General features: G+C 34.8%; 1 protein-coding gene across 1 annotated transcript in view; it reads right to left on the reverse strand.

The window, feature by feature from the left end:
* The window catches only part of LOC146321046 (IgGFc-binding protein-like), a 59,539-nt gene extending 46,284 nt beyond the window's left edge, over positions 1 to 13,255 (reverse strand). The window contains exons 1-2 of the mRNA XM_084725825.1: positions 13,207 to 13,255; positions 12,979 to 13,109 (exon numbers count right to left, since the gene is read on the reverse strand). Coding sequence (XP_084581951.1) covers positions 12,979 to 13,109; positions 13,207 to 13,255 — 180 coding nt within the window. The remainder of the gene's footprint in view (positions 1 to 12,978; positions 13,110 to 13,206) is intronic.
* Positions 13,256 to 25,873: the final 12,618 nt, after the last annotated feature.

The following is a 25,873-nucleotide window of genomic DNA, read 5'->3' on the forward strand; positions in this document are numbered from 1 at the left end:
TTTTTTAAAAAAAAAATCATAATTTAATGGAAGTTTTATTAATAATAAAATGTAATAACTTCTCTTTTATGCACTGTAGTGTCACCAAAATCACTGCAGCCATCAACTGGCCCCTGCTGATCATACTACAACACTTGGTTTGATATTTTTTTTAAAAAAAATCATAATTTAATGGAGGTTTTATTAATAATAAAATGTAATAACTTCTCTTTTATGCACTGTAGTGTCACCAAAATCACTGCAGCCATCAACTGGCCCCTGCTGATCATACTACAACTCTTGGTTTGATATTAAAAGCATTTTTTCAGAATTTTAAGAAATTTTATTAATAATAAAATGTAATAACCTCTCTTTTATGTACTGTAGTGCCACCAAAATCACTGCAGCCATCAACTGGATGCTTCTGATCATACTACAACTCTTGGTTTGATATTAAAAGCATTTTTTCAGAATTTTAAGAAATTTTATTTATAATAAAATTTAATAACCTCTCTTTTATGTACTGTAGTGCCACCAAAATCACTGCAGCCATCAACTGGCTGCTGCTGATCATACTACAACACTTGGTTTGATATTTTTTTTTAAAAAAAATCATAATTTAATGGAAGTTTTATTAATAATAAAATGTAATAACTTCTCTTTTATGCACTGTAGTGTCACCAAAATCACTGCAGCCATCAACTGGCCCCTGCTGATCATACTACAACACTTGGTTTGATATTTTTTTAAAAAAAAATCATAATTTAATGGAGGTTTTATTAATAATAAAATGTAATAACTTCTCTTTTATGCACTGTAGTGTCACCAAAATCACTGCAGCCATCAACTGGCTGCTGCTGATCATACTACAACACTTGGTTTGATATTAAAAGCATTTTTTCAGAATTTTAAGAAATTTTATTAATAAAAAAATTTAATAACTTCTCTTTTATGTACTGTAGTGCCACCAAAATCACTGCAGCCATCAACTGGATGCTTCTGATCATACTACAACTCTTGGTTTGATATTAAAAGCATTTTTTCAGAATTTTAAGAAATTTTATTAATAAAAAAAATTAATAACTTCTCTTTTATGTACTGTAGTGCCACCAAAATCACTGCAGCCATCAACTGGCCCCTGCTGATCATACTACAACACTTGGTTTGATATATTTTTTTTAAATCATAATTTTATGGAATTTTTATTAATAATAAAATGTAATAACTTCTCTTTTATGCACAGTTTTTTTTAAAAATCATAATTTAATGGAGGTTTTATTAATAATAAAATGTAATAACTTCTCTTTTATGCACTGTAGTGTCACCAAAATCACTGCAGCCATCAACTGGATGCTTCTGATCATACTACAACACTTGGTTTGATATTTTTTAAAAAAAAATCATAATTTAATGGAGGTTTTATTAATAATAAAATGTAATAACTTCTCTTTTATGTACTGTAGTGTCACCAAAATCACTGCAGCCATCAACTGGCCCCTGCTGATCATACTACAACACTTGGTTTGATATTTTTTAAAAAAAAATCATAATTTAATGGAGGTTTTATTAATAATAAAATGTAATAACTTCTCTTTTATGTACTGTAGTGTCACCAAAATCACTGCAGCCATCAACTGGCCCCTGCTGATCATACTACAACTCTTGGTTTGAAACAGCAACTCAAACAGCTCGGTAAAGTTGGAAAGATATTCACAGATTCGGACTTCCGGCATCAATAACGCATTAGTGATACGTTGTCAAAACATAAACGAGGCCTCTTTCCCATCGTTGTAAGGTAGACAATATGCTACAAGCCCAGTTTTATCAAAAGTAGCTGTCTTTCAAGCTGCAGAAATAACATTGGTGTGTATAAGCAGCCGGCTGTGTGACGAGTGGATAGGGACCGTCTGCAAATTGCAAAACCGCTACAGCAGCGAAGAGAAACACTACACAGATATTCAATAACTTCACTCTTAGACAATGTTGTGTCACCAAAATCACTGCAGCCATCAACTGGCCCCTGCTGATCATACTACAACTCTTGGTTTGATATTAAAAACATTTTTTCAGAATTTTAAGAAATTTTATTAATAATAAAATGTAATAACTTCTCTTTTATGTACTGTAGTGCCACCAAAATCACTGCAGCCATCAACTGGATGCTTCTGATCATACTACAACACTTGGTTTGATATTAAAAACATTTTTTCATAATTTTAAGAAATTTTATTAATAATAAAATGTAATAACTTCTCTTTTATGTACTGTAGTGCCACCAAAATCACTGCAGCCATCAACTGGCTGCTGCTGATCATACTACAACACTTGGTTTGATATTTTTTTTTTAAAAAAATCATAATTTAATGGAGGTTTTATTAATAATAAAATGTAATAACTTCTCTTTTATGCACTGTAGTGTCACCAAAATCACTGCAGCCATCAACTGGCCCCTGCTGATCATACTACAACTCTTGGTTTGATATTAAAAGCATTTTTTCAGAATTTTAAGAAATTTTATTAATAATAAAATGTAATAACCTCTCTTTTATGTACTGTAGTGCCACCAAAATCACTGCAGCCATCAACTGGATGCTTCTGATCATACTACAACTGTTGGTTTGATATTAAAAGCATTTTTTCAGAATTTTAAGAAATTTTATTTATAATAAAATTCAATAACCTCTCTTTTATGTACTATAGTGCCACCAAAATCACTGCAGCCATCAACTGGCTGCTGCTGATCATACTACAACACTTGGTTTGATATTTTTTTTTAAAAAAAATCATAATTTAATGGAGGTTTTATTAATAATAAAATGTAATAACTTCTCTTTTATGCACTGTAGTGTCACCAAAATCACTGCAGCCATCAACTGGCCCCTGCTGATCATACTACAACACTTGGTTTGATATTTTTTTAAAAAAAAATCATAATTTAATGGAGGTTTTATTAATAATAAAATGTAATAACTTCTCTTTTATGCACTGTAGTGTCACCAAAATCACTGCAGCCATCAACTGGCTGCTGCTGATCATACTACAACTCTTGGTTTGATATTAAAAGCATTTTTTCAGAATTTTAAGAAATTTTATTAATAAAAAAATTTAATAACTTCTCTTTTATGTACTGTAGTGCCACCAAAATCACTGCAGCCATCAACTGGCCCCTGCTGATCATACTACAACACTTGGTTTGATATTTTTTTTAAAAAAATCATAATTTAATGGAGGTTTTATTAATAATAAAATGTAATAACTTCTCTTTTATGCACTGTAGTGTCACCAAAATCACTGCAGCCATCAACTGGATGCTTCTGATCATACTACAACACTTGGTTTGATATTTTTTTTAAAAAAAATCATAATTTAATGGAGGTTTTATTAATAATAAAATGTAATAACTTCTCTTTTATGCACTGTAGTGTCACCAAAATCACTGCAGCCATCAACTGGATGCTTCTGATCATACTACAACACTTGGTTTGATATTTTTTTTAAAAAAATCATAATTTAATGGAGGTTTTATTAATAATAAAATGTAATAACTTCTCTTTTATGTACTGTAGTGTCACCAAAATCACTGCAGCCATCAACTGGCCCCTGCTGATCATACTACAACTCTTGGTTTGATATTAAAAGCATTTTTTCAGAATTTTAAGAAATTTTATTAATAATAAAATGTAATAACTTCTCTTTTATGCACTGTAGTGCCACCAAAATCACTGCAGCCATCAACTGGCCCCTGCTGATCATACTACAACACTTGGTTTGATATTTTTTAAAAAAAATCACAATAATAATAAAAAATAATCATAATCTTCTCCTTCATGGTGATATGCAGGTTATGCAGACTGAAAAGATCTGAGGTAGAGCTTAATTGAAAGGTGTTCCTGATTGGCTAGTGGCTTCATCACACTTTTGTATCCTTGTGTGATTGGTTTAAACAGAGTGTCCTTGCGGCAGCAATGACATCATCTTTTTCACTTACGAAAAAATATTTTATATCAAACCAAGAGTTGTAGTATGATCAGCAGCATCCAGTTGATGGCTGCAGTGATTTTGGTGGCACTACAGTACATAAAAGAGAGGTTATTAAATTTTATTATTAATAAAATTTCTTAAAATTCTGAAAAAATGCTTTTAATATCAAACCAAGTGTTGTAGTATGATCAGAAGCATCCAGTTGATGGCTGCAGTGATTTTGGTGACACTACAGTGCATAAAAAAGAAGTTATTACATTTTATTATTAATAAAACCTCCATTAAATTATGATTATTTTTTTTTAAATATCAAACCAAGTGTTGTAGTATGATCAGCAGCAGCCAGTTGATGGCTGCAGTGATTTTGGTGGCACTACAGTACATAAAAGAGAAGTTATTACATTTTATTATTAATAAAATTTCTTAAAATTCTGAAAAAATGCTTTTAATATCAAACCAAGAGTTGTAGTATGATCAGCAGGGGCCAGTTGATGGCTGCAGTGATTTTGGTGACACTACAGTGCATAAAAGAGAAGTTATTACATTTTATTATTAATAAAATTTCTTAAAATTCTGAAAAAATGCTTTTAATATCAAACCAAGAGTTGTAGTATGATCAGCAGGGGCCAGTTGATGGCTGCAGTGATTTTGGTGACACTACAGTGCATAAAAGAGAAGTTATTACATTTTATTATTAATAAAACCTCCATTAAATTATGATTTATTTTTTTTTTAAATATCAAACCAAGTGTTGTAGTATGATCAGCAGCAGCCAGTTGATGGCTGCAGTGATTTTGGTGGCACTACAGTACATAAAAGAGAAGTTATTACATTTTATTATTAATAAAATTTCTTAAAATTCTGAAAAAATGTTTTTAATATCAAACCAAGTGTTGTAGTATGATCAGAAGCATCCAGTTGATGGCTGCAGTGATTTTGGTGGCACTACAGTGCATAAAAGAGAAGTTATTAAATTTTATTATTAATAAAATTTCTTAAAATTCTGAAAAAATGCTTTTAATATCAAACCAAGAGTTGTAGTATGATCAGCAGGGGCCAGTTGATGGCTGCAGTGATTTTGGTGACACTACAGTGCATAAAAGAGAAGTTATTACATTTTATTATTAATAAAACCTCCATTAAATTATGATTTATTTTTTTTTAAAATATCAAACCAAGTGTTGTAGTATGATCAGCAGCAGCCAGTTGATGGCTGCAGTGATTTTGGTGGCACTACAGTACATAAAAGAGAAGTTATTACATTTTATTATTAATAAAATTTCTTAAAATTCTGAAAAAATGTTTTTAATATCAAACCAAGTGTTGTAGTATGATCAGAAGCATCCAGTTGATGGCTGCAGTGATTTTGGTGGCACTACAGTGCATAAAAGAGAAGTTATTAAATTTTATTATTAATAAAACCTCCATTAAATTATGATTTTTAAAAAACATATCAAACCAAGAGATGTAGTATGATCAGCAGCAGCCAGTTGATGGCTGCAGTGATTTTGGTGGCATTACAGTGCATAAAAGAGAAGTTATTACATTTTATTATTAATAAAACCTCCATTAAATCATGATTTTTTAAAAAAAATATCAAACCAAGCGTTGTAGTATGATAAGCAGCAGCCAGTTGATGGCTGCAGTGATTTTGGTGGCACTACAGTACATAAAAGAGAGGTTATTAAATTTAATTATTAATAAAATTTCTTAAAATTCTGAAAAAATGCTTTTAATATCAAACCAAGTGTTGTAGTATGATCAGAAGCATCCAGTTGATGGCTGCAGTGATTTTGGTGACACTACAGTGCATAAAAAAGAAGTTATTACATTTTATTATTAATAAAACCTCCATTAAATTAGATTTTTTTTTTTTAAAATATCAAACCAAGTGTTGTAGTATGATCAGCAGCAGCCAGTTGATGGCTGCAGTGATTTTGGTGGCACTACAGTACATAAAAGAGAAGTTATTACATTTTATTATTAATAAAATTTCTTAAAATTATGAAAAAATGTTTTTAATATCAAACCAAGTGTTGTAGTATGATCAGAAGCATCCAGTTGATGGCTGCAGTGATTTTGGTGGCACTACAGTGCATAAAAGAGAAGTTATTAAATGTTATTATTAATAAAACCTCCATTAAATTATGATTTTTAAAAAACATATCAAACCAAGAGTTGTAGTATGATCAGAAGCAGCCAGTTGATGGCTGCAGTGATTTTGGTGGCATTACAGTGCATAAAAGAGAAGTTATTACATTTTATTATTAATAAAACCTCCATTAAATTATGATTTTTTTAAAAAAAATATCAAACCAAGTGTTGTAGTATGATAAGCAGCAGCCAGTTGATGGCTGCAGTGATTTTGGTGGCACTACAGTACATAAAAGAGAGGTTATTAAATTTTATTATTAATAAAATTTCTTAAAATTATGAAAAAATGCTTTTAATATCAAACCAAGAGTTGTAGTATGATAAGCAGCAGCCAGTTGATGGCTGCAGTGATTTTGGTGACACTACAGTGCATAAAAGAGAAGTTATAAAATTTTATTATTAATAAAAATTCCTTAAAATTATGATTTTTAAAAAAAATATCAAACCAAGTGTTGTAGTATGATAAGCAGGGGCCAGTTGATGGCTGCAGTGATTTTGGTGGCACTACAGTGCATAAAAGAGAAGTTATTACGTTTTATTATTAATAAAACCTCCATTAAATTATGATTTTTTTAAAAAAATATCAAACCAAGTGTTGTAGTATGATCAGCAGCAGCCAGTTGATGGCTGCAGTGATTTTGGTGGCACTACAGTACATAAAAGAGAGGTTATTAAATTTCATTATTAATAAAATTTCTTAAAGTTCTGAAAAAATGTTTTTAATATCAAACCAAGTGTTGTAGTATGATCAGAAGCATCCAGTTGATGGCTGCAGTGATTTTGGTGACACAACATTGTCTAAGAGTGAAGTTATTGAATATCTGTGTAGTGTTTCTCTTCGCTGCTGTAGCGGTTTTGCAATTTCCAGACGGTCCCTATCCACTCGTCTCACAGCCGGCTGCTCATAGACACCAATGTTATTTCTGCAGCTTGAAAGACAGCTACTTTTGATAAAACTGGGCTTGTAGCATATTGTCTACCTTACAACGATGGGAAAGAGGCCTCGTTTATGTTTTGACAACGTATCACTAATGAGTTATTGATGCCGGAAGTCCGAATCTGTGAATATCTTTCCAACTTTACCGAACTAGCACAAACGGTATACATCGCGCTGTCATGATGGTAACCTCCGTTTGGTGATGCAGAATCATTTTTCCCGTTTGCTCCAGATCATATTAACACTTTAAATTGACATGGTATATAATCCACACACTAAAACAATGATGAAGCAAATACAGATACTTCGAATACTTTTTACTGTTATCTGTTTTGTCTTGGTGATATTGCAGCTCAGATCACTGATTAGAAAATTCATCATCATTTATCACAGACAATCTTAAATCAGTTACACTCATTTTACGTTGGTTTGGTCAAAAACTTCAGTGATGTCCACGTGTCATCATAGGACAGTGTCAGACAGACTTCATCATGTTTAAATCTGCTGTATGGAGTTTTATTGTTTAATGTGCAGTTTTCATGTTAGAATAAACGGCAGCATTAAGACCGCATTTAGTCCATCAGTCATTTTCTGACAGCATTCTTCTTTTCCTGCTTTATTTGCAGCCACAATGTTGCTTTTTGCCGTAATGTATTTAGTATACTTTCCACAGCTCCTAATTATAACAACTTGATGATTTTGACTTAAGTGGCTTGCGATCGCTTCATTTCATGTGGAAGAAGAGTCAAATGACGCAACAAATGCCCCTTTATGTGAGTCTGAAGACGAAAGCCTGGATTAACAAAGTGAGTTGATAACCACCGTTGTGATACCAATTATCTCTGATTGTGGTTTTAGGCTTTGTCGATCCAGATCATGCAAAGAAAGCCTGGCTGCGTTGAGCTTGCTTCGTAGTACACCCCCCAGTAGTAACAATAGTAAGATAACAAGTCATCACAACCATAACAACAACAATACAACTACAACACTAAGACACCACCACAACAACAATAACACTATCACATTAAAATATATCAGGATTTCATAATTTGAGTTTGAGTTTATGTGTGATGATTACATGATTGGGTTGATTTTAGCCATGATTTCATCTTAAATCTTATCTGACTTGGTATTGAGTTCCAGTAGTTTGTATCTCTGACAGAGAAGGCTGATCTGTCAAACTCAGCTGTACAGCACAGTCACCCCCGTTGGTCATCCTAGCTGTCCTCCCATTGTCCAAGTGCAGTTGTATGAACTCTTTTAATGGAGGAGCAGCCAGACTATTAATCACTTTGTACACTAGACAAACATCAGCAAGACACACAAAGCTGTCAAAGGTCAGGAGATTTAGCCTTTGAATGATGTTACAGTGGTGGTAATATGATGTTTTTTTTGTCCAGTGCCTTGAGTGTTTGCTTGTAAAGAGTTTGCTTTGGGGCCAGTGTTGTTTTTCCAACTTGTGACCAGCTTGTAATGCAGTATGAAATGTGTGAGGAAAATCATTGAATGCATGTACATTTTTGCTGCTTCTAGGGGGAGCTAGTTTCGAATATACCTAAAGTTTGTTAAATTGAATTTTACAGTTTTACACACCTGTTTCACATGTTTCTTAAACATCAGCTGTGAGTCAGTGGTAAGTCCTAGATATTTAAAATGTGACACAATCTGGATCCTTTCCCCCTTTACCATGATACCTGGTTGACTTCCATTTTTCCTAATGTAAAAACACATGCAAGCAGTTTTACTCATATTGAGTGTCAGACAAGACTCAGAGAGTCAGCTGGAAATTTTGGCCATAGCTGCTGTTAATTTAGCTGCCCCTTCACATCTGTCTTTCCCATGTGCAAGGATGACCGTGTTGTCTGCGTACATTTGGGTTTCAACTTCAGGACATGTGAGTGGCAGATCATTGACATATAGACTAAATAAAAGAGGTCCTAAGATTGAGCCTTGTGGAACACCAACAGAGCAATCAATAAACAATAAGGTCCTATTCCCAACTCTGATACATTGTCTCATAGTGACATAGGACTCCATCCATTTGATTGCATCAACAGAGAAATTAAAATTGTATAGTTTAGAGAGCAAAATATTATGATTTACAGTATCAAATGCTTTTCTCAAATCCAGAAATACAGCCCCTACCGCACTCCCACTGTCCAGTTTTAACTTGATTTTTTCAATGAAATAGCAGGCATGGGATGAAGTACAGCTTGTCCTGAGCTTAAAAAGTCAGTTACTTGTTCAGTTACCACTTTTTCTGTGATCTAAGACACAACAGGCAAAATACTGATGAGTCTATAGATTACCACATCAGTTGGGTCACCTGACTTGAAAATAGGAATAACAACTGCAGACTTCCATGCATTCGGAAAAATTGACTGTGTTATTGACAGATTAACCAAGTGTCCAATAGGAGCACTGAAGGAGTGAGTATTGTCTTTTAAAAATATTGAATCCCACTCAAACATGTCTTTTGCCTTAGAGGGCTTTAAAGTACTTAGGATTTTACAAATCTTTCCAAGGGGAACTTCGGTTATATTAAAAACAGGTTTAGTGGGATTTGGTGTTGATACTAGTTTAATTCTTGCACCAAAGGTGGGTGTCAGATTCTGCACTGAGTCAGCAAAATATTTGTTAAATGTAAAGGGAATTTCATTTGGATCATTAGTTAAAATTCCCTTTACTTTCAGTTTAATGTCTGTCTTTGTTAGTTTATTTATGTTTTTCCATATTCATTTGCTATTACCATTTCCTTCTTTGATGATATCCATTAAAAAGTTGGCCTTTGCCTTTCTCAGTTCATTAACTACTTTGTTACTGAGTTTTTTAAAAACTTGTCTGTCATTAATTGATCTTGACTTAATTGCTGTTTTCAAAGTAAAATCACGTTGTTGTTGTTTTTTTATCAAGTCCAACAATTGCTCATTTAACCAGGGTAGGTTACTCTTAGTGCGTTGGTTCTTAAAAGTTGCGGTGTATTTTTCTTTAATTCCATTTATTGTACCTATGAAGGATTCACAGGAGGCTTCTAGATCATTTGTGAGTAGAACATCACTCCAATCAATGTGGCCTAGTTCTTCCTTAAATTTATCCATGTCTTGTTTTCTTATTTCACAGGTGTATTTTTTAAATATCCTGTTGATAAATAAACCTGCTTTTTGTTAATTTTCTTGCAATTAGTGTCATATTGTGATCTGACAAGCAAGTGAGAAGACTGAAGGATTTTGTGATTCTCTCAGGCTTATTACTAAAAATAAGTTCAGTTTGTGTTTTGAAGTATTTGTTATTCGAATGGGTCCATCTATTAATTGAGTCAATTCAAATTGATCTGTAATTGCTTTAAGCTTCTTTCTAGTTGCTTTATCTGCCCAGTTCAAATTAAAATCACCAAGAACTATACATTCTTTCTTTGTATCCAATTCCTTAAGCATTTTTTAAAGTGGTCATAAAACGTAATATCAGATGAAGGAGGTCTATACACACCAATTACATAAAATGACATTTGGTGAACCAGGGTGATGGATACGACAATACATTTCATGTCATTTGCACATGCCAGGTCGTTTGTTTACATTTTATGTCATCTCTCACGTACATGAGCAGGCCGCCGCCCTTTCCTTTATTTCTGTCTTTTCATTGTAGCCAGGCATTATGAAGGAAGCAACAGGCGAAGATTTGGTCAGCCATGTTTCAGACAGACACAGAAAGTCCAGATTTGACTTTTTCAAGTTGTTCAGTTTTGGCTTTGACGCTATGAATGTTCAAGAGCCCTTTCAGGAGACCTTTTGGTTTGGTTTTGTATGTGGATCCCAAATAATTTTGGAATGTTGGACGGTTTGGAAGAGAGCAATATTAAACTGTGATGACCAGGTGTCGGGCTGAATATCCCTGTTGGCCAATGTTACCTTGATTGGAGAGTGCAACAGGTGGAGGCTTTCTGTATGTTCGTGAAACGTTGTCTATGGCAGTGTTCATATGTTCGTCTGGTGCAGTTGCACGACCATCTCGTACTATAACGGTGGAGGAGGTTAGTTGGCTCCATTCATTGAGTGTGACAGGTTGCAGCATTGGTAATGCGGATCGAGAAGAACAATAGCACTACTGAGTACATTAAAATTGTATTAAAAAGAAACTACCTGTTTCCACAGACAAACTTCAATGCAGAATTATAGTACACAACCTCAGGGTGTCTGTTCACACGCAATATTTCTTATCTGATTACTCGAATAATCGGCAGAATAATCGATGGATTATGCTTTAATTTTACTGGTCCGGCTCACTTGAGATCAAATTGGGCTGTATGTGACCCCTGAACCAAAATGAGTTTGACACGTACACGTTGATACAAATACGACACTACTTCAGTATATATCACTCTCATAACACAAGTTATGATGTTCCGGACCTTTGCTTTAGGAAATTTTCTCTAACTGGACCTCTTTGAATTTTAGTTGAATACCCCTGAACTAGTGCATATCCTGGTTTACATTCAAAGTTTTATAATATTGTTTTTGGTATCATTTTAAACCTTCTTGGCTTTCATTGAAGCCCAATTGTGAATCTTTGTGACAAATATTAAGGTAACGGTAGCCCTTCAAACAGTCAATGACACACATTTTTCAGCATCAGGGACACAAAACTCAAAAACTGGAATACTCACTGGCCCACAAAGTTTTGTGTCACTGATGTTCCTAAATACCACAGGGCTGAAAAATGTCCCGATCATATGCTAAAAGAGCAGTGTTGACTGAACATGCTCATTTGGTGAATGGTGAACTGAACAGATCAGTTTGCAATCAGTGATCCTGAATGTGGGCAATGTTCACTTCTGATAATGGTGCTCATATAGTCAGCTGATAAAAACAGAAGTGTGATTACAGCAGAGGAAGCATATGAATATGGACAGAACTTTTGAGGTGATATAAAAACTTCGGTTGATCATGTAGCATCAAGTGTGTAAACTATACTTCAGGTGGTTATTTATGTTACAATGAGAAAAGGATAGGATTTTACTGGGTATACAGAGTATGTATTATAAAAAAACATCCTGTGAAAATTTTATGTATTTTTCATATCAGTTTAATAAAACATAAAGGCAGAAATTGATACAGAAAAGTTAGCATTTTGAATACATCCCTTAAAATAAGTTTTCTTTCAACAACATATTATATTATGTAAATCGAGGGAGAGGTCCTCCACGTCCCAGCCGCAGTCCCACCTGCAGTATTCTGTATAGGTACTAATTAGTCTGAGGAGAGGTCGTCATTTAATGAAGTTGCATTTTTTCACTGGTTTTGGTTTGTTTTTATTTTCATCTTTGTGAATGATTGTATTTGTGCTGGTATCACAAACTCCAAGTCGAAAGTCCACTTTCCTAACATGAAAAGCAGCGCCTAGTTTTTGTGCAGCATGCTAGCTTTATATCAGAACAATATATCAGCTGTGTGCAGGCTTATGTTAGACAGGATGGGTATATTAATGTTATTTATGGTATGATGAAGCTGATAGCAGGTGTCAGGGAACAGCTAGTAGTGTCAACAGATTGATCAGCAGCATCTGATGATGTTTCAACATCATGTAAACACCTTCTGCTCCTTAATATTTATTGTTGTTGTAAGCTGAAAAGAGCAGTATGTAGGATTTAGTGGTATCTAACAAACATTGTCTAACACTCTCCTTCCAATTGTGTAGGTGAAACCACAGAGTCAGCATTTGGTTTGTTCATTCTCAACTATTGTAGAAACACAGCAGTGCACAGCAGTCTTAGACCTGGTCACTCTATGGATATAAACCTTTCACTTTTATTTGTATTTGCCAAGATGGTGGGATCTGCATGCTGTATGAATGCTTATTTGAGGTAATTAACAATATTTTTTGGTTTGTTACATTGTCCACCTCATTTAAATAAAATACATGATTCTCACCTGTATGTGAACATTGGCTTCAGAGCGCTGAGCAGTCAGAACCACATAGAGTCTGTGGTCTTTTTGATTATGCTGGAAGTTGGGAAGAAATGATGTGATGAACTGCTTTCCCGTAGAACAGCCATAGCATACTAGAGAAGAAAGGAGATGAGAACAGAATGGAAATGAACCATGGCAAAGGAGTTTGGATTTTGATGTAGAAATAATTTTTTATCACTGGTCTCCTACCTGCACAGAGTGCAGCTGCCAAACACACCATGAGAGGGTTAATTTCCATGGCTGAGAGAGGGAGAGAAGTATTGACAAAAAATTATAAGAATAATGTATTTATTGACTAAATTAAATAAAGGACTATTGTATGTATTGTGTATAATATGACTTTTTGCTTGGGCAACAAGATGATTAAACTGAAACTGAAATTGAATTGAGAAAGAGAGAAAGATTAAGAATTAAGAATCAAATGAAAAATTGCATACTCTAATGTATGGTATGTAGTGTGATGTTGGGAGAGTGCTACTTCTGTGGAGCAAATGCACCACAATTATTAAATTAGGGGGAGCAAAGTTGTAGTTTTGATACCCCATTTTTTTGTCTCTCTTCACTTTTTTGTCTCCACAATCAACTGATTATATTTCAGCAGACATCAATCAGCAACTTACAAAAACCACTGCATGCTTTGGCTGTCAATCACAGTATCCGCATTGATCCACACACACACACACACACTCATTCTCTCCAAGTTTGTTCCCTACATCTTAACCATGAATTTTAAGATAATGGTAGTCTGCATCTGTCTATACTGTATATTAGCCTAGTGTTTGGTTGCATTTTGAAGAAAAGAGTCCACAGTTTCAGAATTCAACCTCCCTTGTTGTGCTTAGAAGCCGGTAGCAATGATACGTTGCTTTCAGCCATGCTTGTGATTGCTGTTTGTAACAGTGTGACGTCATTCTTTTAACAAGTTGTAAAAAGTTGCCATCACCATGCCAATTTTTTTTAACATGAAAAAAATTATCATGAATGATGCTATGTGCTACAACCCTATTTATCGGATGAATAGAAAAGGGCTATTTGATTTAAATCCTTGTGCTCATGGCTAATTTTTCGGCCACACTACAGATTGAGTCCTCTGCAGGGTTTGCTAATTAATTACTAAGATGTCTCAATTGTGAATACCTTTGGAGATTAAACGTGTCTTGAAGCTGTTTCAAATGTTATCCTCAAATATATCTCTCACATCATGTAACATATGTTTATAAGTAGTGCTGTCAATCGATTAAAATATTTAATCATGATTAATCGCATCAATGTCTGTAGTTAATTGTGATTAATCGCAAATTAATCACACATTTTTTAATTTGTTCAAAATGTATCTTAAAGGGACATTTTTCAAGTGTTTAAAGTGTAATTCAAATGTAATTTTATTAAATAAAATACATTAACCAAAAACAATGACAAATATTGTCCAGAAACACTCAAAGGCACAGTGCCTCAAGCAGAACCATCTTTGAAAGACTTCTAGAAGTCTCCACTCCCTTTCTCATTTAGAGAGCACCTACTATCAAAAATATTGTCATGTAAAAAAAACATGACTTCAAACAAAGCCACATCATCTGGCATATATTGATGTATAGATGTGGTAACACAACACATACAAAAGGCTTACACATGGCAAAACGTGTAAGCGTTTATTTTTTGTGATGTGAGCTAAAAAAATAACTGAAATGTGAGTATTTTGTCCTTCTCTGACTTGAGTTTAGCACTCCAGTGAGAATCCCATTGTTGAAGGGCAACCTCTTTTTCTAAATATTGTTAATAATAGTTTATTTCTTTAATAAAATATTGTCCTCAGAGGAGAAAATCCTCACCTTTATTCAACTCAGTCTCTGTAATGATGAAACGGTGCACAATATTCATATTTTTGTATTAAGGCAGCAGAATCATTTACATCAGTGTCACTCTGACAGTTTACATCAATGAGGATATTTTAGACTACAGTAGACAGCAAACTGCACATCGACACACACCAAGGAGATGAAGGGGAGACAGAGTCTGGACTCTTCATCATGACTTACAATAATGCAGTGCAGTGACAAATGTTTTGGGGATTAGACAAGCAACTGTCAGTTTGGTCTTTACAGCAACAGATGTTTTAATCTGCATTGTTAAAACCACAGAACTGTACAGTAACAACAACATGATCAATGAAGTTTTTATATCGGCACTTCACACGCTCACTCCCCCTCCCTCCCTCCTCCCTGCCGCTCGTCTCTGCAGACTTGGAGTAAAAAATCATGCACCACAGAAGTGTACGGTAACATTATGATTCACGATCATAAAAAATGTTCATATGAAGTCGGCACATCTGTCCATATTCACATGCTTTCTCTCTCTGTCTGCTGTGAGTCAGCCTTATTTCTATTTTAACCTGGTTTCAGGTGGAGCTGCAGCTCGATCAGCACTCGCTCATTTCCCTTCTCATATACTAATGTTTCTTTGCATTGAGCCAGTTGCCTAAACAGACAGGCCTGTTTACATTGTGAGGTGGCAGGGAAGCTCACTTCTGATTCAAACTATTGGTCAGGCCAATATAACAGAACATGCATTAATCACACATCAAAAAAGGAATTTGTGTTAACACATTATCAATGCATTGACTTTGACAGCCCTAATATAAACATATATCACCTGAATTCCTTTGTGATTCAAATAAAGAAAGCCTCAAGTCCAGCAAAAAGTTAGGTTATTATACCAGAGTCCCTGGAGAGGATGCCCAAGTGTCGGCACAAGTTTCAAGCCCAAGGTATGAGTGCAACCAACCAATGTGACAGCCACAGTTTCTGGTTGGATTGGTTTCCAGTTTCACAATTTTGATCCAATGTGCAAGCTTAAACCAGTTTGACTCTACGCTGCTCAAGTCGTTACTTTTCTCACTGTAAAATGTTCAGACGAAATATTAATCAAAGTGGTTAATGTGGTGTCTACATATATATTTCTGTGGACAGAACAGCAGACACAGAGTAACAGACACTACTACATGCCACCGCAGTAATTGCAGCACAGCTAGATGTAAAAGCAGTTTCCTGATTCGTCCCTAGCTACCAGAAAAATATAGTCAAGTAAAAAGTCTACAGCATTTCTTCTGTGATGTAGTGGAGAAGTATTAGGAAAGTTATACAAATGTATATATACTACTTCAAATAGTACCTCAAAATTGTATTGAGTTTGTATAAATATACTCAGAGTACATGTGTTTAAAGTAACTCCTTCTATCTCTGTCTTGTTTTGCACTCTGTCATGGCACTGAAGATTATCTTGTCCTGATTTGTTCAGTTCTGGCTCAATGAAAAGCATATTGAGTATTGGTGTGTTTGTGATGGTTGTGTGGTTTTTGTTGAAACAGCAGTTGGTATGTGAAAGGTGGAGGCCTGATGTGGATGAGTTTGACAGTCATTCAGACATGCAAACAATCTGCCAAAGAATAAAGATAACATCTTGCCTTGCTCTGTCCTGTTCATCTCTTCACCCTACCATATTTCTGAGTCAAGGTAATCACTCCTCCCTCTTGTTCTTCTTCTCTTCTGTCCTCTGTCTTTAATTCCACTTTAATTCCAGTTTTTCTTTTTGCTCTGCTGGCTGATCAGCCTAAGAATGGCTGTCCATCTGTCTCATCACAAAGCAAGCTAGGTTGTCATTAAATTAGCTGTTGCAGAAGAGAAAGTGTCTTAAACATAGCATTAAGAGTTATCCATAGATATGGCTATTTAAATAAACCTCTTTTCCATAAATGAGAATGTAATTGCAGGTCAGTGTGATGTATGGTACTACTGACCCAATGATCTCACCTCAACCAGTTAATAATAAAATAAAGGAGAAAAATGACTGTGGTTGACCACTAACTTATCTAATGTAAGTAGTTTGTATTTCTGTTATTGTACCTTAGACCTCAGGCTTGTGCCTGCTGATCAGGCCTTTACTCTGTTTAAGGATATGTGTTGTCACATAATGCTTACATATAACTTACCTGCTTAAATAAAATAATACATTGAAATGGCACGTATTTTACCCCCCTAATTATGACAAAAAGGTCCTTTGTGCATTTTTTTTCCTGCTGTGCACTTTAAGAATTAAGATTGAGGGCCATTAGCTAACCTCCTCATCTCAACCGTCAATCACATATCCCATTAGACTAATAACCACAATGACAGACTTGTAAATCAACCCCACTAACAGCAATTTTTTTTCTCTATCTCTCTCTCTCAGAGTACATGTATTTAAAGTAACTCCTTCTGTCTCTGTCTTGTTTTGCACTCGGTCATGGCACTGAAGACTATCTTGTCCTGATTTATTTTTTGATTAGTTCATATTTCTTTAAATGTATATATATTTAGTGTGCCCTTTATATAAAAGTGATACACAAAATACACCTCTCACAATTCAGCAGTACCAACTATAGTCTCAAAACATAGTGTTGAATCATCCAAGAGTTTGTAAACTTTGATTGCTTACATTGTTTCTAAATAATCTGCAACTGCTATTATTAATGTTAAAGTTTTAAAAGCAAGGCTTTTTACATCTCCAAATGGAATAAGGACAGTGAGAAGAGAGGAGAGAGAAGCTGGGGAGAAGAAAAACATGAAGAAAGTGCAGATTTAAATAAAAAGTTTAAGGAGAAACACATTCAAAAGCAGCCCAGGAGTTGGGTGATTGAGAGATGGACACATTCAAAACAGCAGGAAGAAAAGTAAGCTCTAACTTAAATGGCCCTCATGAGTACATTAAGAGTAGCTGAGCTAAGGCCTATTATTAAGTCAGGTCTTTTATTTACTACTAAATAAAAGATTTTTTCATAAGTGAATGAAGTGAAAAAAGTGTTTGTGCTCCAACATTCATACAGCTCATATGATTATAATTAGTCTTACAAGTCAGAATACATTATTCTTAAATCAGCACTTTGTCTAGACAGTGTGGATAATATATAATAATAAGCTTTCAATAATATTTTAACTAATCATAAATGAATTACATATGTATGTATTATGAAACCAAATAGCTTGGTAATGTTGGAAACTTTATAGCATATATTTTTAGAAGTAATATCATTTCGAGATGTCCTGTGTATTACATTTGGTCTAGCAATACAACTTTCAATATGTAAATAGAGGAATTTTAAATTTGCATGTTGACAAGTGTGTAATTACAGATAAATTAACATTATGGCAAATCAGAAATTAAATAGTACCAGCACATGCATCATTTTGTCGAAATCAGACATTATCAACTCATTACACGTTTCCATCTTCAGAGAATCAGTCAATTTGTTGAGGTGCAAAGCATCGCAGTAAAGCATTGTAGTAAAGCATTGTAGTAAGTGTACCAGTAGCCTAGTTGACAACAAGAAGGGTAATACTAGGGAAACACTAGCAGCACTTAAAGTAACATACCCATAGGTAACAATTACAATTAAAGCAATAATGCAGCTTACAACAGAACTAAAACACATTCACTAAAGTTACAGATACACAGATACAGATATAGTGTGATATGGAAGGAAGGATCAAAAGTCTCTAAAGTTAAATATCTGTCAGCTGTATCTCATTTCAAAGATTTGTTGTCACAGAGGCAAATGAAAAATAGCGTGCAATAGCAGATTCTGACCCTAAATTAGAATAAACATTTTCAATATATATACTATTTAATTTATATATGGCATAATTTGATACTGGTAGTGAAAGAATTCTGAGTCCTGTATTAATGTCATGTATTGGCAGTGGAATTACATAGATTTAATATGACGGTTAATTAATGAGATTTCTATTCGACTATGTTCAGCCTACAATGGCTGACAAGGTACCACAAATTAATACATGCCAATCTAGAATGCAGCACGGAAACAAACAAAGGTTCAAAGATAAAAAATAAAAAAAAAAGGATAGTAAATGCAGCAGTCTCATTGTGCCATCTTTCCTATGATTTTTAGACACAGTTATCAAACTTATACACATCAAAAGAATCACACTACATAAATAATGAACAAATATTCATATTAATATTCAGTCTTATCCCTTGCTATAGTTTCCAAACATCACAAGTATCATTAGAGGCATCCACACTGTACCTGTAGCTGACCATGAAGTGTGTGTCAGATAACGGCAGGATGGAGGGACACTTATATCAGTGTGTGGGTGTGTGGTACAGAGAAAGAATCACATGTTTGTGTTCAGTTCTGGCTCAATGAAAAGCATATTGAGTATTGGTGTGTTTGTGATGGTTGTGTGGTTTTTGTTGAAATAACAGTTGGTATGTGAAAGGTGGAGGCCTGATGTGGATGAGTTTGACCAGACAGTCATTCAGACATGTAAACAATCTGCCAAAGAATAAAGATAACATCTTGCCTTGCTCTGTCCTGTTTACCTCTTCACCATTTCTGAGTCAAGGTAATCACTCCTCCCTCTTGTTCTTCTTCTCTTCTGTCTTTAATTCCACTTTAATTCCAATTGTTCTTTTTGCTCTGCTGGCTGATCAGCCTAAGAATGGCTGTCCATCTATCTCATCACAAAGCAAGCTAGGTTGTCATTAAATTTGCTGTTGTCATTTATAACCCCCAGAGGGATATCTGGTGCTCTTGCAACCCCTAGCCCCATGCTGATCAGGCACATGTAAAGTAAGGTCCAGTTTGTAAATAGCCACATTGCCACATGAAGGTACCAAGTTAAAAAACTCTAAACTCTAAATCCATCTCTGGCCCTGTCTGCATTCTGTCTTACATGTTCTCCCTGTTCTAAAAAGCAGTTAATGTGTTGTTCTGAACAACCTGGCATGACTCGATTGCTTATAAAACCAACATGTACAAAAGGTGGAGATGGGTAAGCCTATTGCTTATGTACACAAGGACATGCATAATAATAATCCACGTAATATAGTTTAAATAATAGTATTAGCATGTCTTTCTATCACATGGATGAATTGATAATTGCTCTGTTATTATAACTGTAAAGACCTGTTTATATTTACACTCTGGGCTTGCCCAAAGGAGGAGGTTTAACGGTGAAAGGAAATATACAGTGAAAGTACATACATATATACACACACACGTACATATATATCAGGGCTGTCAAAGTTAATGCGTTAATGCACGAGATTGGAGTTGTCACCTGTCCACTGAAATACAGAATCGTCCCGTATTTGAGGATTAAATAATGCGTCCCTTTTTGAGTCAGTGCAGGACGGGGTTTGTCTCCTATTTCCATCTTGAATGCAGCTTCATCCCACCCGCTGCCTGGTGAAGAGCCGTCTGACTCTGCCTGTGATCGGGGAAAACTCGCTGCAATCTGTGGTTTGATCACACGAGAGTGGAAAACACTGTTAAACTCTTGGTTTGACAGAGTCAGTGACAGTCAGACTAGTTGTAACAGCGAGTGTTTCCTATCACAGACGGTGGCCTGTCAGATGTACGGCAGCTTCAGGGGGACAATATTCTTCATTCACAACGAGGTGACCAGAGACTGTATGGATGTGACTTGTTTGTGAAAGTTGAGGTGTGCAGACGGATACACAGGCATTTATTTAATATACTAATCAAAACAGGGCCGTGCAGAGACCTTTGGAGGGGCAGGTGCTCAAAGTTAAAAAGGGGCCACGAATTTGCTCCATGGTGCTGATTCATAATCTGCCAGTTATTATTCATAGTGCTAATAATAAAGTAAAAAATCATTAAATGATATAGAAATCATGTATTTAAATGTATTTGTGCTTTTATTCAGTTTGACTATCCACTTTGCGCAAGACAGCAAGGTTATAAAAGTTATATATTTTATATTTATGCATATTGTATTGAATTTGTGTGTATATATACAAATGTTATAAACAAGTACTGATATATTTAAATGAGAGGTTGAGAAAATCAAAATTCAAATTCTTCTAATTATTATTATTATTGTTGTTGTATTTATACTGTAATAGTCCAAAATTATGTGAATATGCATGTACATTGCATAGTTTTAGTGAAATAACAGCCTATGCCTCATTGCCTCTAGAAACAAAGGAAAAACACTGCAACTCACTTGACAGTAAAATGATACATCTCTCTAATGCACTTTGCTCGTGACAAAAGAAACATATAGAAACAAAAAGAAGCCTGACATACTTTTTCCCCTCAGCACGCTGTGTGTGGTTAACTAGTGGCTATAACTTATGAGAGGTGTGTGCAGAGTCAGACACACACACACAGATACACACACATATTGAGTTTTGTGAGCGCTGCACCATAATTTACAAAACGAACATCAAGCTGTATAGAACCAGATCTGACAATAGTGACTGAGGCAATAAACTCTTTTTCACTGGACAAAAACACACTAACACCCACTAACATCTGGATTTTCTCTTCAGTGGGACAAGAGTTAATAACCTTTTTTTGTGTTAAGTTTAGAAAACCCACATGCAAGTTTTGTGACGGTATAGGATTTATTGTTGCTTGTCATTGTCACAGTATAAGTGTCCCTGCAACCTGCTTCAACTTCAAGTCAACTTGCTTGAAACATAGATTGTACATTGAATAGGGATTCAGCCTATTTAATATAGTTGCTATTTGGATTGCAGTACTCTTTTTTGAACGCTAGGGGGTTACATATTGATCCTTTAAAGCAGGTTTAAGAAGCAGTATCTTGAGTTTTTAAAGTTTTAGAAGACAGACTGGTGTTTTTGTCTTGCAGAGGAAATTCAGAAGGCCAAGAAGCAGCGCGTGACACCAGCAGGAATGGAGCCGTCCACTTCACAGGCTGCAGTGATGGACCAACGTCACCTGCATGTCCAGGTTCTTCTGCCCAACACGTGGCCAGGACAGACAGACCTCCATCACCAGCAGGAACTCCAAGAGCAGCTGCCTTTCAGACAGACTCAAGTGACCATGCCTGTGTATCACACGTGTCACCTGTCACAGCTGCATGGCTTCACTCCAAGACATCCACCAACTTAAATAACAACTCAGACAACAATCAAACTTAACTGTGACTAAAAGGGCGGCATGGTGGCGCATTGATTAGCACTGCTGCCTCACAGCAAGAAGGTCCTGAGCTCAAATCCCCTACCAGCTGGGGAGTTTGTGGCTGGGGCCTTTCTGTGTGGAGTTTGCATGTTCTCCTCGTGTCCGCGTGGGTTCTCTCCGGGTACTCCAGCTTCCTCCCACAGTCCAAAGACGTGCAGCATAATAGGCTAATTGGTGACTCTAAATTGTCCATAGATGAGAATGTTTATCTGGCAATAAATGAATGAATAAAAAATTAAAACATATATGCATGTGTATGAGTATAATTCACTGTTTAAAGATTAATTTTGTTTTTAATGTATGTACTAAAATAGTGTTTTTTGTCTGTTGCCTCAGGGCAATTTTGAGCAGTTTGTTAGTTGTTACTGAACTAAGAAGTATTTAATGTTATTTTTTGGGATTGTAAATGTTAAATGCATGTATTTTTTTCTTGTATTACTTTTAGTACATGTTTAATCGGTTAAATTCTTATTTGGCACAATCTGACTCAGTGACTATGTGACTTATTCTATATCTTAATGTAAAAATTTAACTGACTAATTCAGTCAGGCAGCAGTTTATTATGAATGTAATGCAATTTCAAGCAAGTTTAAGCACTTTATCCAAAATCCAAGTACTTTTCATTCCTTCAAAACACTGCATTAAAACTCAAGTGTGTTCAAAGATTTCCTGCACATGCATGACCCTGCAATTTATACAAAAATGTATATGAAACTGTTTCTAAAGATACATTTCTATGTCCCCAGTTAAAAATAGCAGGTTATTTTATAGGCTGCTCTGTAGGCCACAACTCTGTGATAATGACTCATGATTGTTCTTTTGGTAACAATAAGTATTGGGTTGTTAAAAGAAAAAAAACTTGTACTAGAAATGAGACGTGTACCAAATGAGAAGGTTGTAAGAAGGGAAACAATTTAACTCATGTTTATTTTAGACAGTAAGTCACTTATTCTTTTGGTGTATGTGTGTGTATACACTGAATATAATACACTGAATATCTTTTATTAAATTCCCTCACATTTACAGATCAATATAGTAGTAAGTTCTATATTAAATTCCTTCCAAGTCTTCACTACCTACATTATATGAGTCTCAACAGACATGGATGTAAGCTGCAAGTTGACTGGTTGGTAGAGAATTACAACTACGAGGCAGTAATTCTATTTTTTGATTGCTCAGTTGTTGTACAACCATTGACAGCTGATTTCTAGGACCCACTAGGGGCCGCAAGTGATCAACAACTGCCTCAGTTTAAATCTTGTTAGAGATAACATGTGTGGTGTTTATGTTAATGTTGGCAGAACTTATCTCCACTGGTTGCATCTGGCAGTTGTGGTGGCATTGCAGTAGGTGCTTCACCATTTGTTCCCTGGTGGGAATCTACACTTTAATGAGTGACCTCTTCTAGCCTTGGAAGAATATTTCATTTTAAAGCCTTCATCAACCCACACAGATGACTTGTCAATAAAATCACAGACACACTAAGGAACACATTTCATTATATTACTAAAAATGTTTTCATCATAATATATTTATGCGCTGTTTTCTTTTAATGTGACCCTACCCCCTTCCACATTCTGCAGCATGTCAGGTGTTTTTTAATACTACTGATAATACAGTTTTATTAAAAGTATAAATATATTTTAAAAAAACTTTTTTTTAAATTAAGAAGTACACGATATAAATCTCTACTAAACTAAATATAACCTATATTTACAGTTTTTTACGATTACTTGCACACTATAATTAAAATAAACACGCAGTTAGTGAAACCTGACACCTGCACAACAATAGGCACATTCTCAGCCTCACACTTTTTGCAAAACACTAAAGACAGTGTTTTTCAAATCACTAAACACACTTCTCTACATTAGACACAGAAATCTAATATCATGTCAGTTCTCTGCCCTTTCAAAGCACTGCCTTTCAAAATACAACACAATTCAAACAATGGATCAAACACTGTCATCAGGTCAACAGACACTTAGCTGCTTAACTGTAAACTCTCCAGTCAGGCATGAGAACTATGACGAGGCAGCAGGTGAGTTTACTTGTGTCAAATTGATCAAATATGCACCATTTGATACTGAGAGAAGCTGGACAGGTAGTTCAGTCCAATCTCAACAGATCTGCTGTTGCAACAGTAATTTGGATATTTCCACATGAGCAAAGATGAAAGAAACAACTTTGTCTCAAATCAGTACAATATAGGTCAGAGCCTGAGTGTAATTCATACTTTCTGTTTTGTATCCAATGATTTGTTATTTTGATATAAATATCGGTATGTATTGATTCTCTAATGTGATAATTACAACACCTCATCCATCAATACAGCAATAACTCTAAGACTACTATCGATGATACATCAGTGTTTCAGTTTATTATTACTATTAGTAATAAACTTTATTACAAGTGAGTAACTCCAAGGACATTGTAGGAGCATTGATCAAGGCCTTTGGCAGCATTTCCTTTGAGTGCCCACATGGTGGCAGTACTGTGCAGAGGGACAGATATTTGTCCCTCAGCAGCAGGAGAAACATTATTTCCTACACACACTTACACAGCATCATGAGAGAAATGAGTCGGAGGAAAAACACAGCTTACAGGGAAGCAACTTGAACATTATACATTAAACTGTAAAGTACACCCTCTTTGAATTAGGCTATGCTAAAAGGGATTCATTTTCTTACCACTTAACCCACATGGGTACCTCTGTCGGATACTGCCACCGTGTGGACACATGAAGAAACTGCCAAGTGATAAATATTTGAACCCAGGCCATTTAACTGCATAAAACATTAGAGTAAGACTTGTCTAAGCTATTACTGACTTAATATTAAAATAAATAAGGATAAAAAAAAAACCCAAAAAGATCATTTAGGCTATTTGCACCAATGAAATATTTAATCATTTTGTTGACTGAATGAAACTCAGTAGACCTTTTCCCACAACAGTCATTTTAAAGACAGCAGTTACCAAGAACACTAGATAAGGTTCTATTCTATTTAGGTCAATCTGTTTCAAGGTGCTACTGTTGTGCATTTTGGCTCACTGGAAAGATTCTGCTACACTAAATGGAATGGGAACTTAATTAGTATCAGTAGTAACACTTGTGTTTACACTACGATTTCATATCAGTATGGCAACTGAGGACACTTATTTTAATGACTGCAAAGAAAAAGCTGGTTATCGATGGTTTATGGCAGGTTCTCACATGTCCATGTAACAGTCAGCCAAGATTTAAATCTCTTGAATGAACTAAGACAGAACTGAGAAATACTTTTACTTGCAGACCTGGCTACAGGGGGCTGAGCTATCACCACTGATAGAGTACACGGTTAAATTTGGTATTTCTGTTGAAAATAGGAATTTGGTATTTGTTATTAATATTTTATTATTATTAGGTAAATTCTTTATACACAGGTGTAGATACTTCAAACCTAAACCCTGTCTTAATCACATGAAGAATGAGTTTAAAATGCTAAGTAATTCTTTGATGATTATGAACGATAAAAAAAAATCTTATTGTCTTTATTTGACATGCATAAATAAATTTGAAATAAGCAATGTTTCTTTTATTTCTTTATTATTTTGTTATTATGTACTATTTTTTATTTATTTTTAAAGTCTTGTTCTTAAGCAGTTTTATTTCACTTTAAAATTTTATTTTTGATGTTTGCTCTAGTCCATGCTTAACCAAGAAGCAGATATTACTGTGACGATGGTCGGAAAATGCCTTGTTGTTTTTGGACTGAGTAAAGAAAAAAAAACCTATCATTATTATTAGTAGTAGTAGTATTCAGCAGTCTTCTGCCCACAATACTCTCATTTTTCTCAGTTATAAGAAAT

Source organism: Lutjanus erythropterus, chromosome 9, assembly GCF_056507025.1.
Source record: "Lutjanus erythropterus isolate fLutEry1 chromosome 9, fLutEry1.hap2, whole genome shotgun sequence".
NCBI classification, from domain to species: Eukaryota; Metazoa; Chordata; class Actinopteri; order Lutjaniformes; family Lutjanidae; genus Lutjanus; species Lutjanus erythropterus.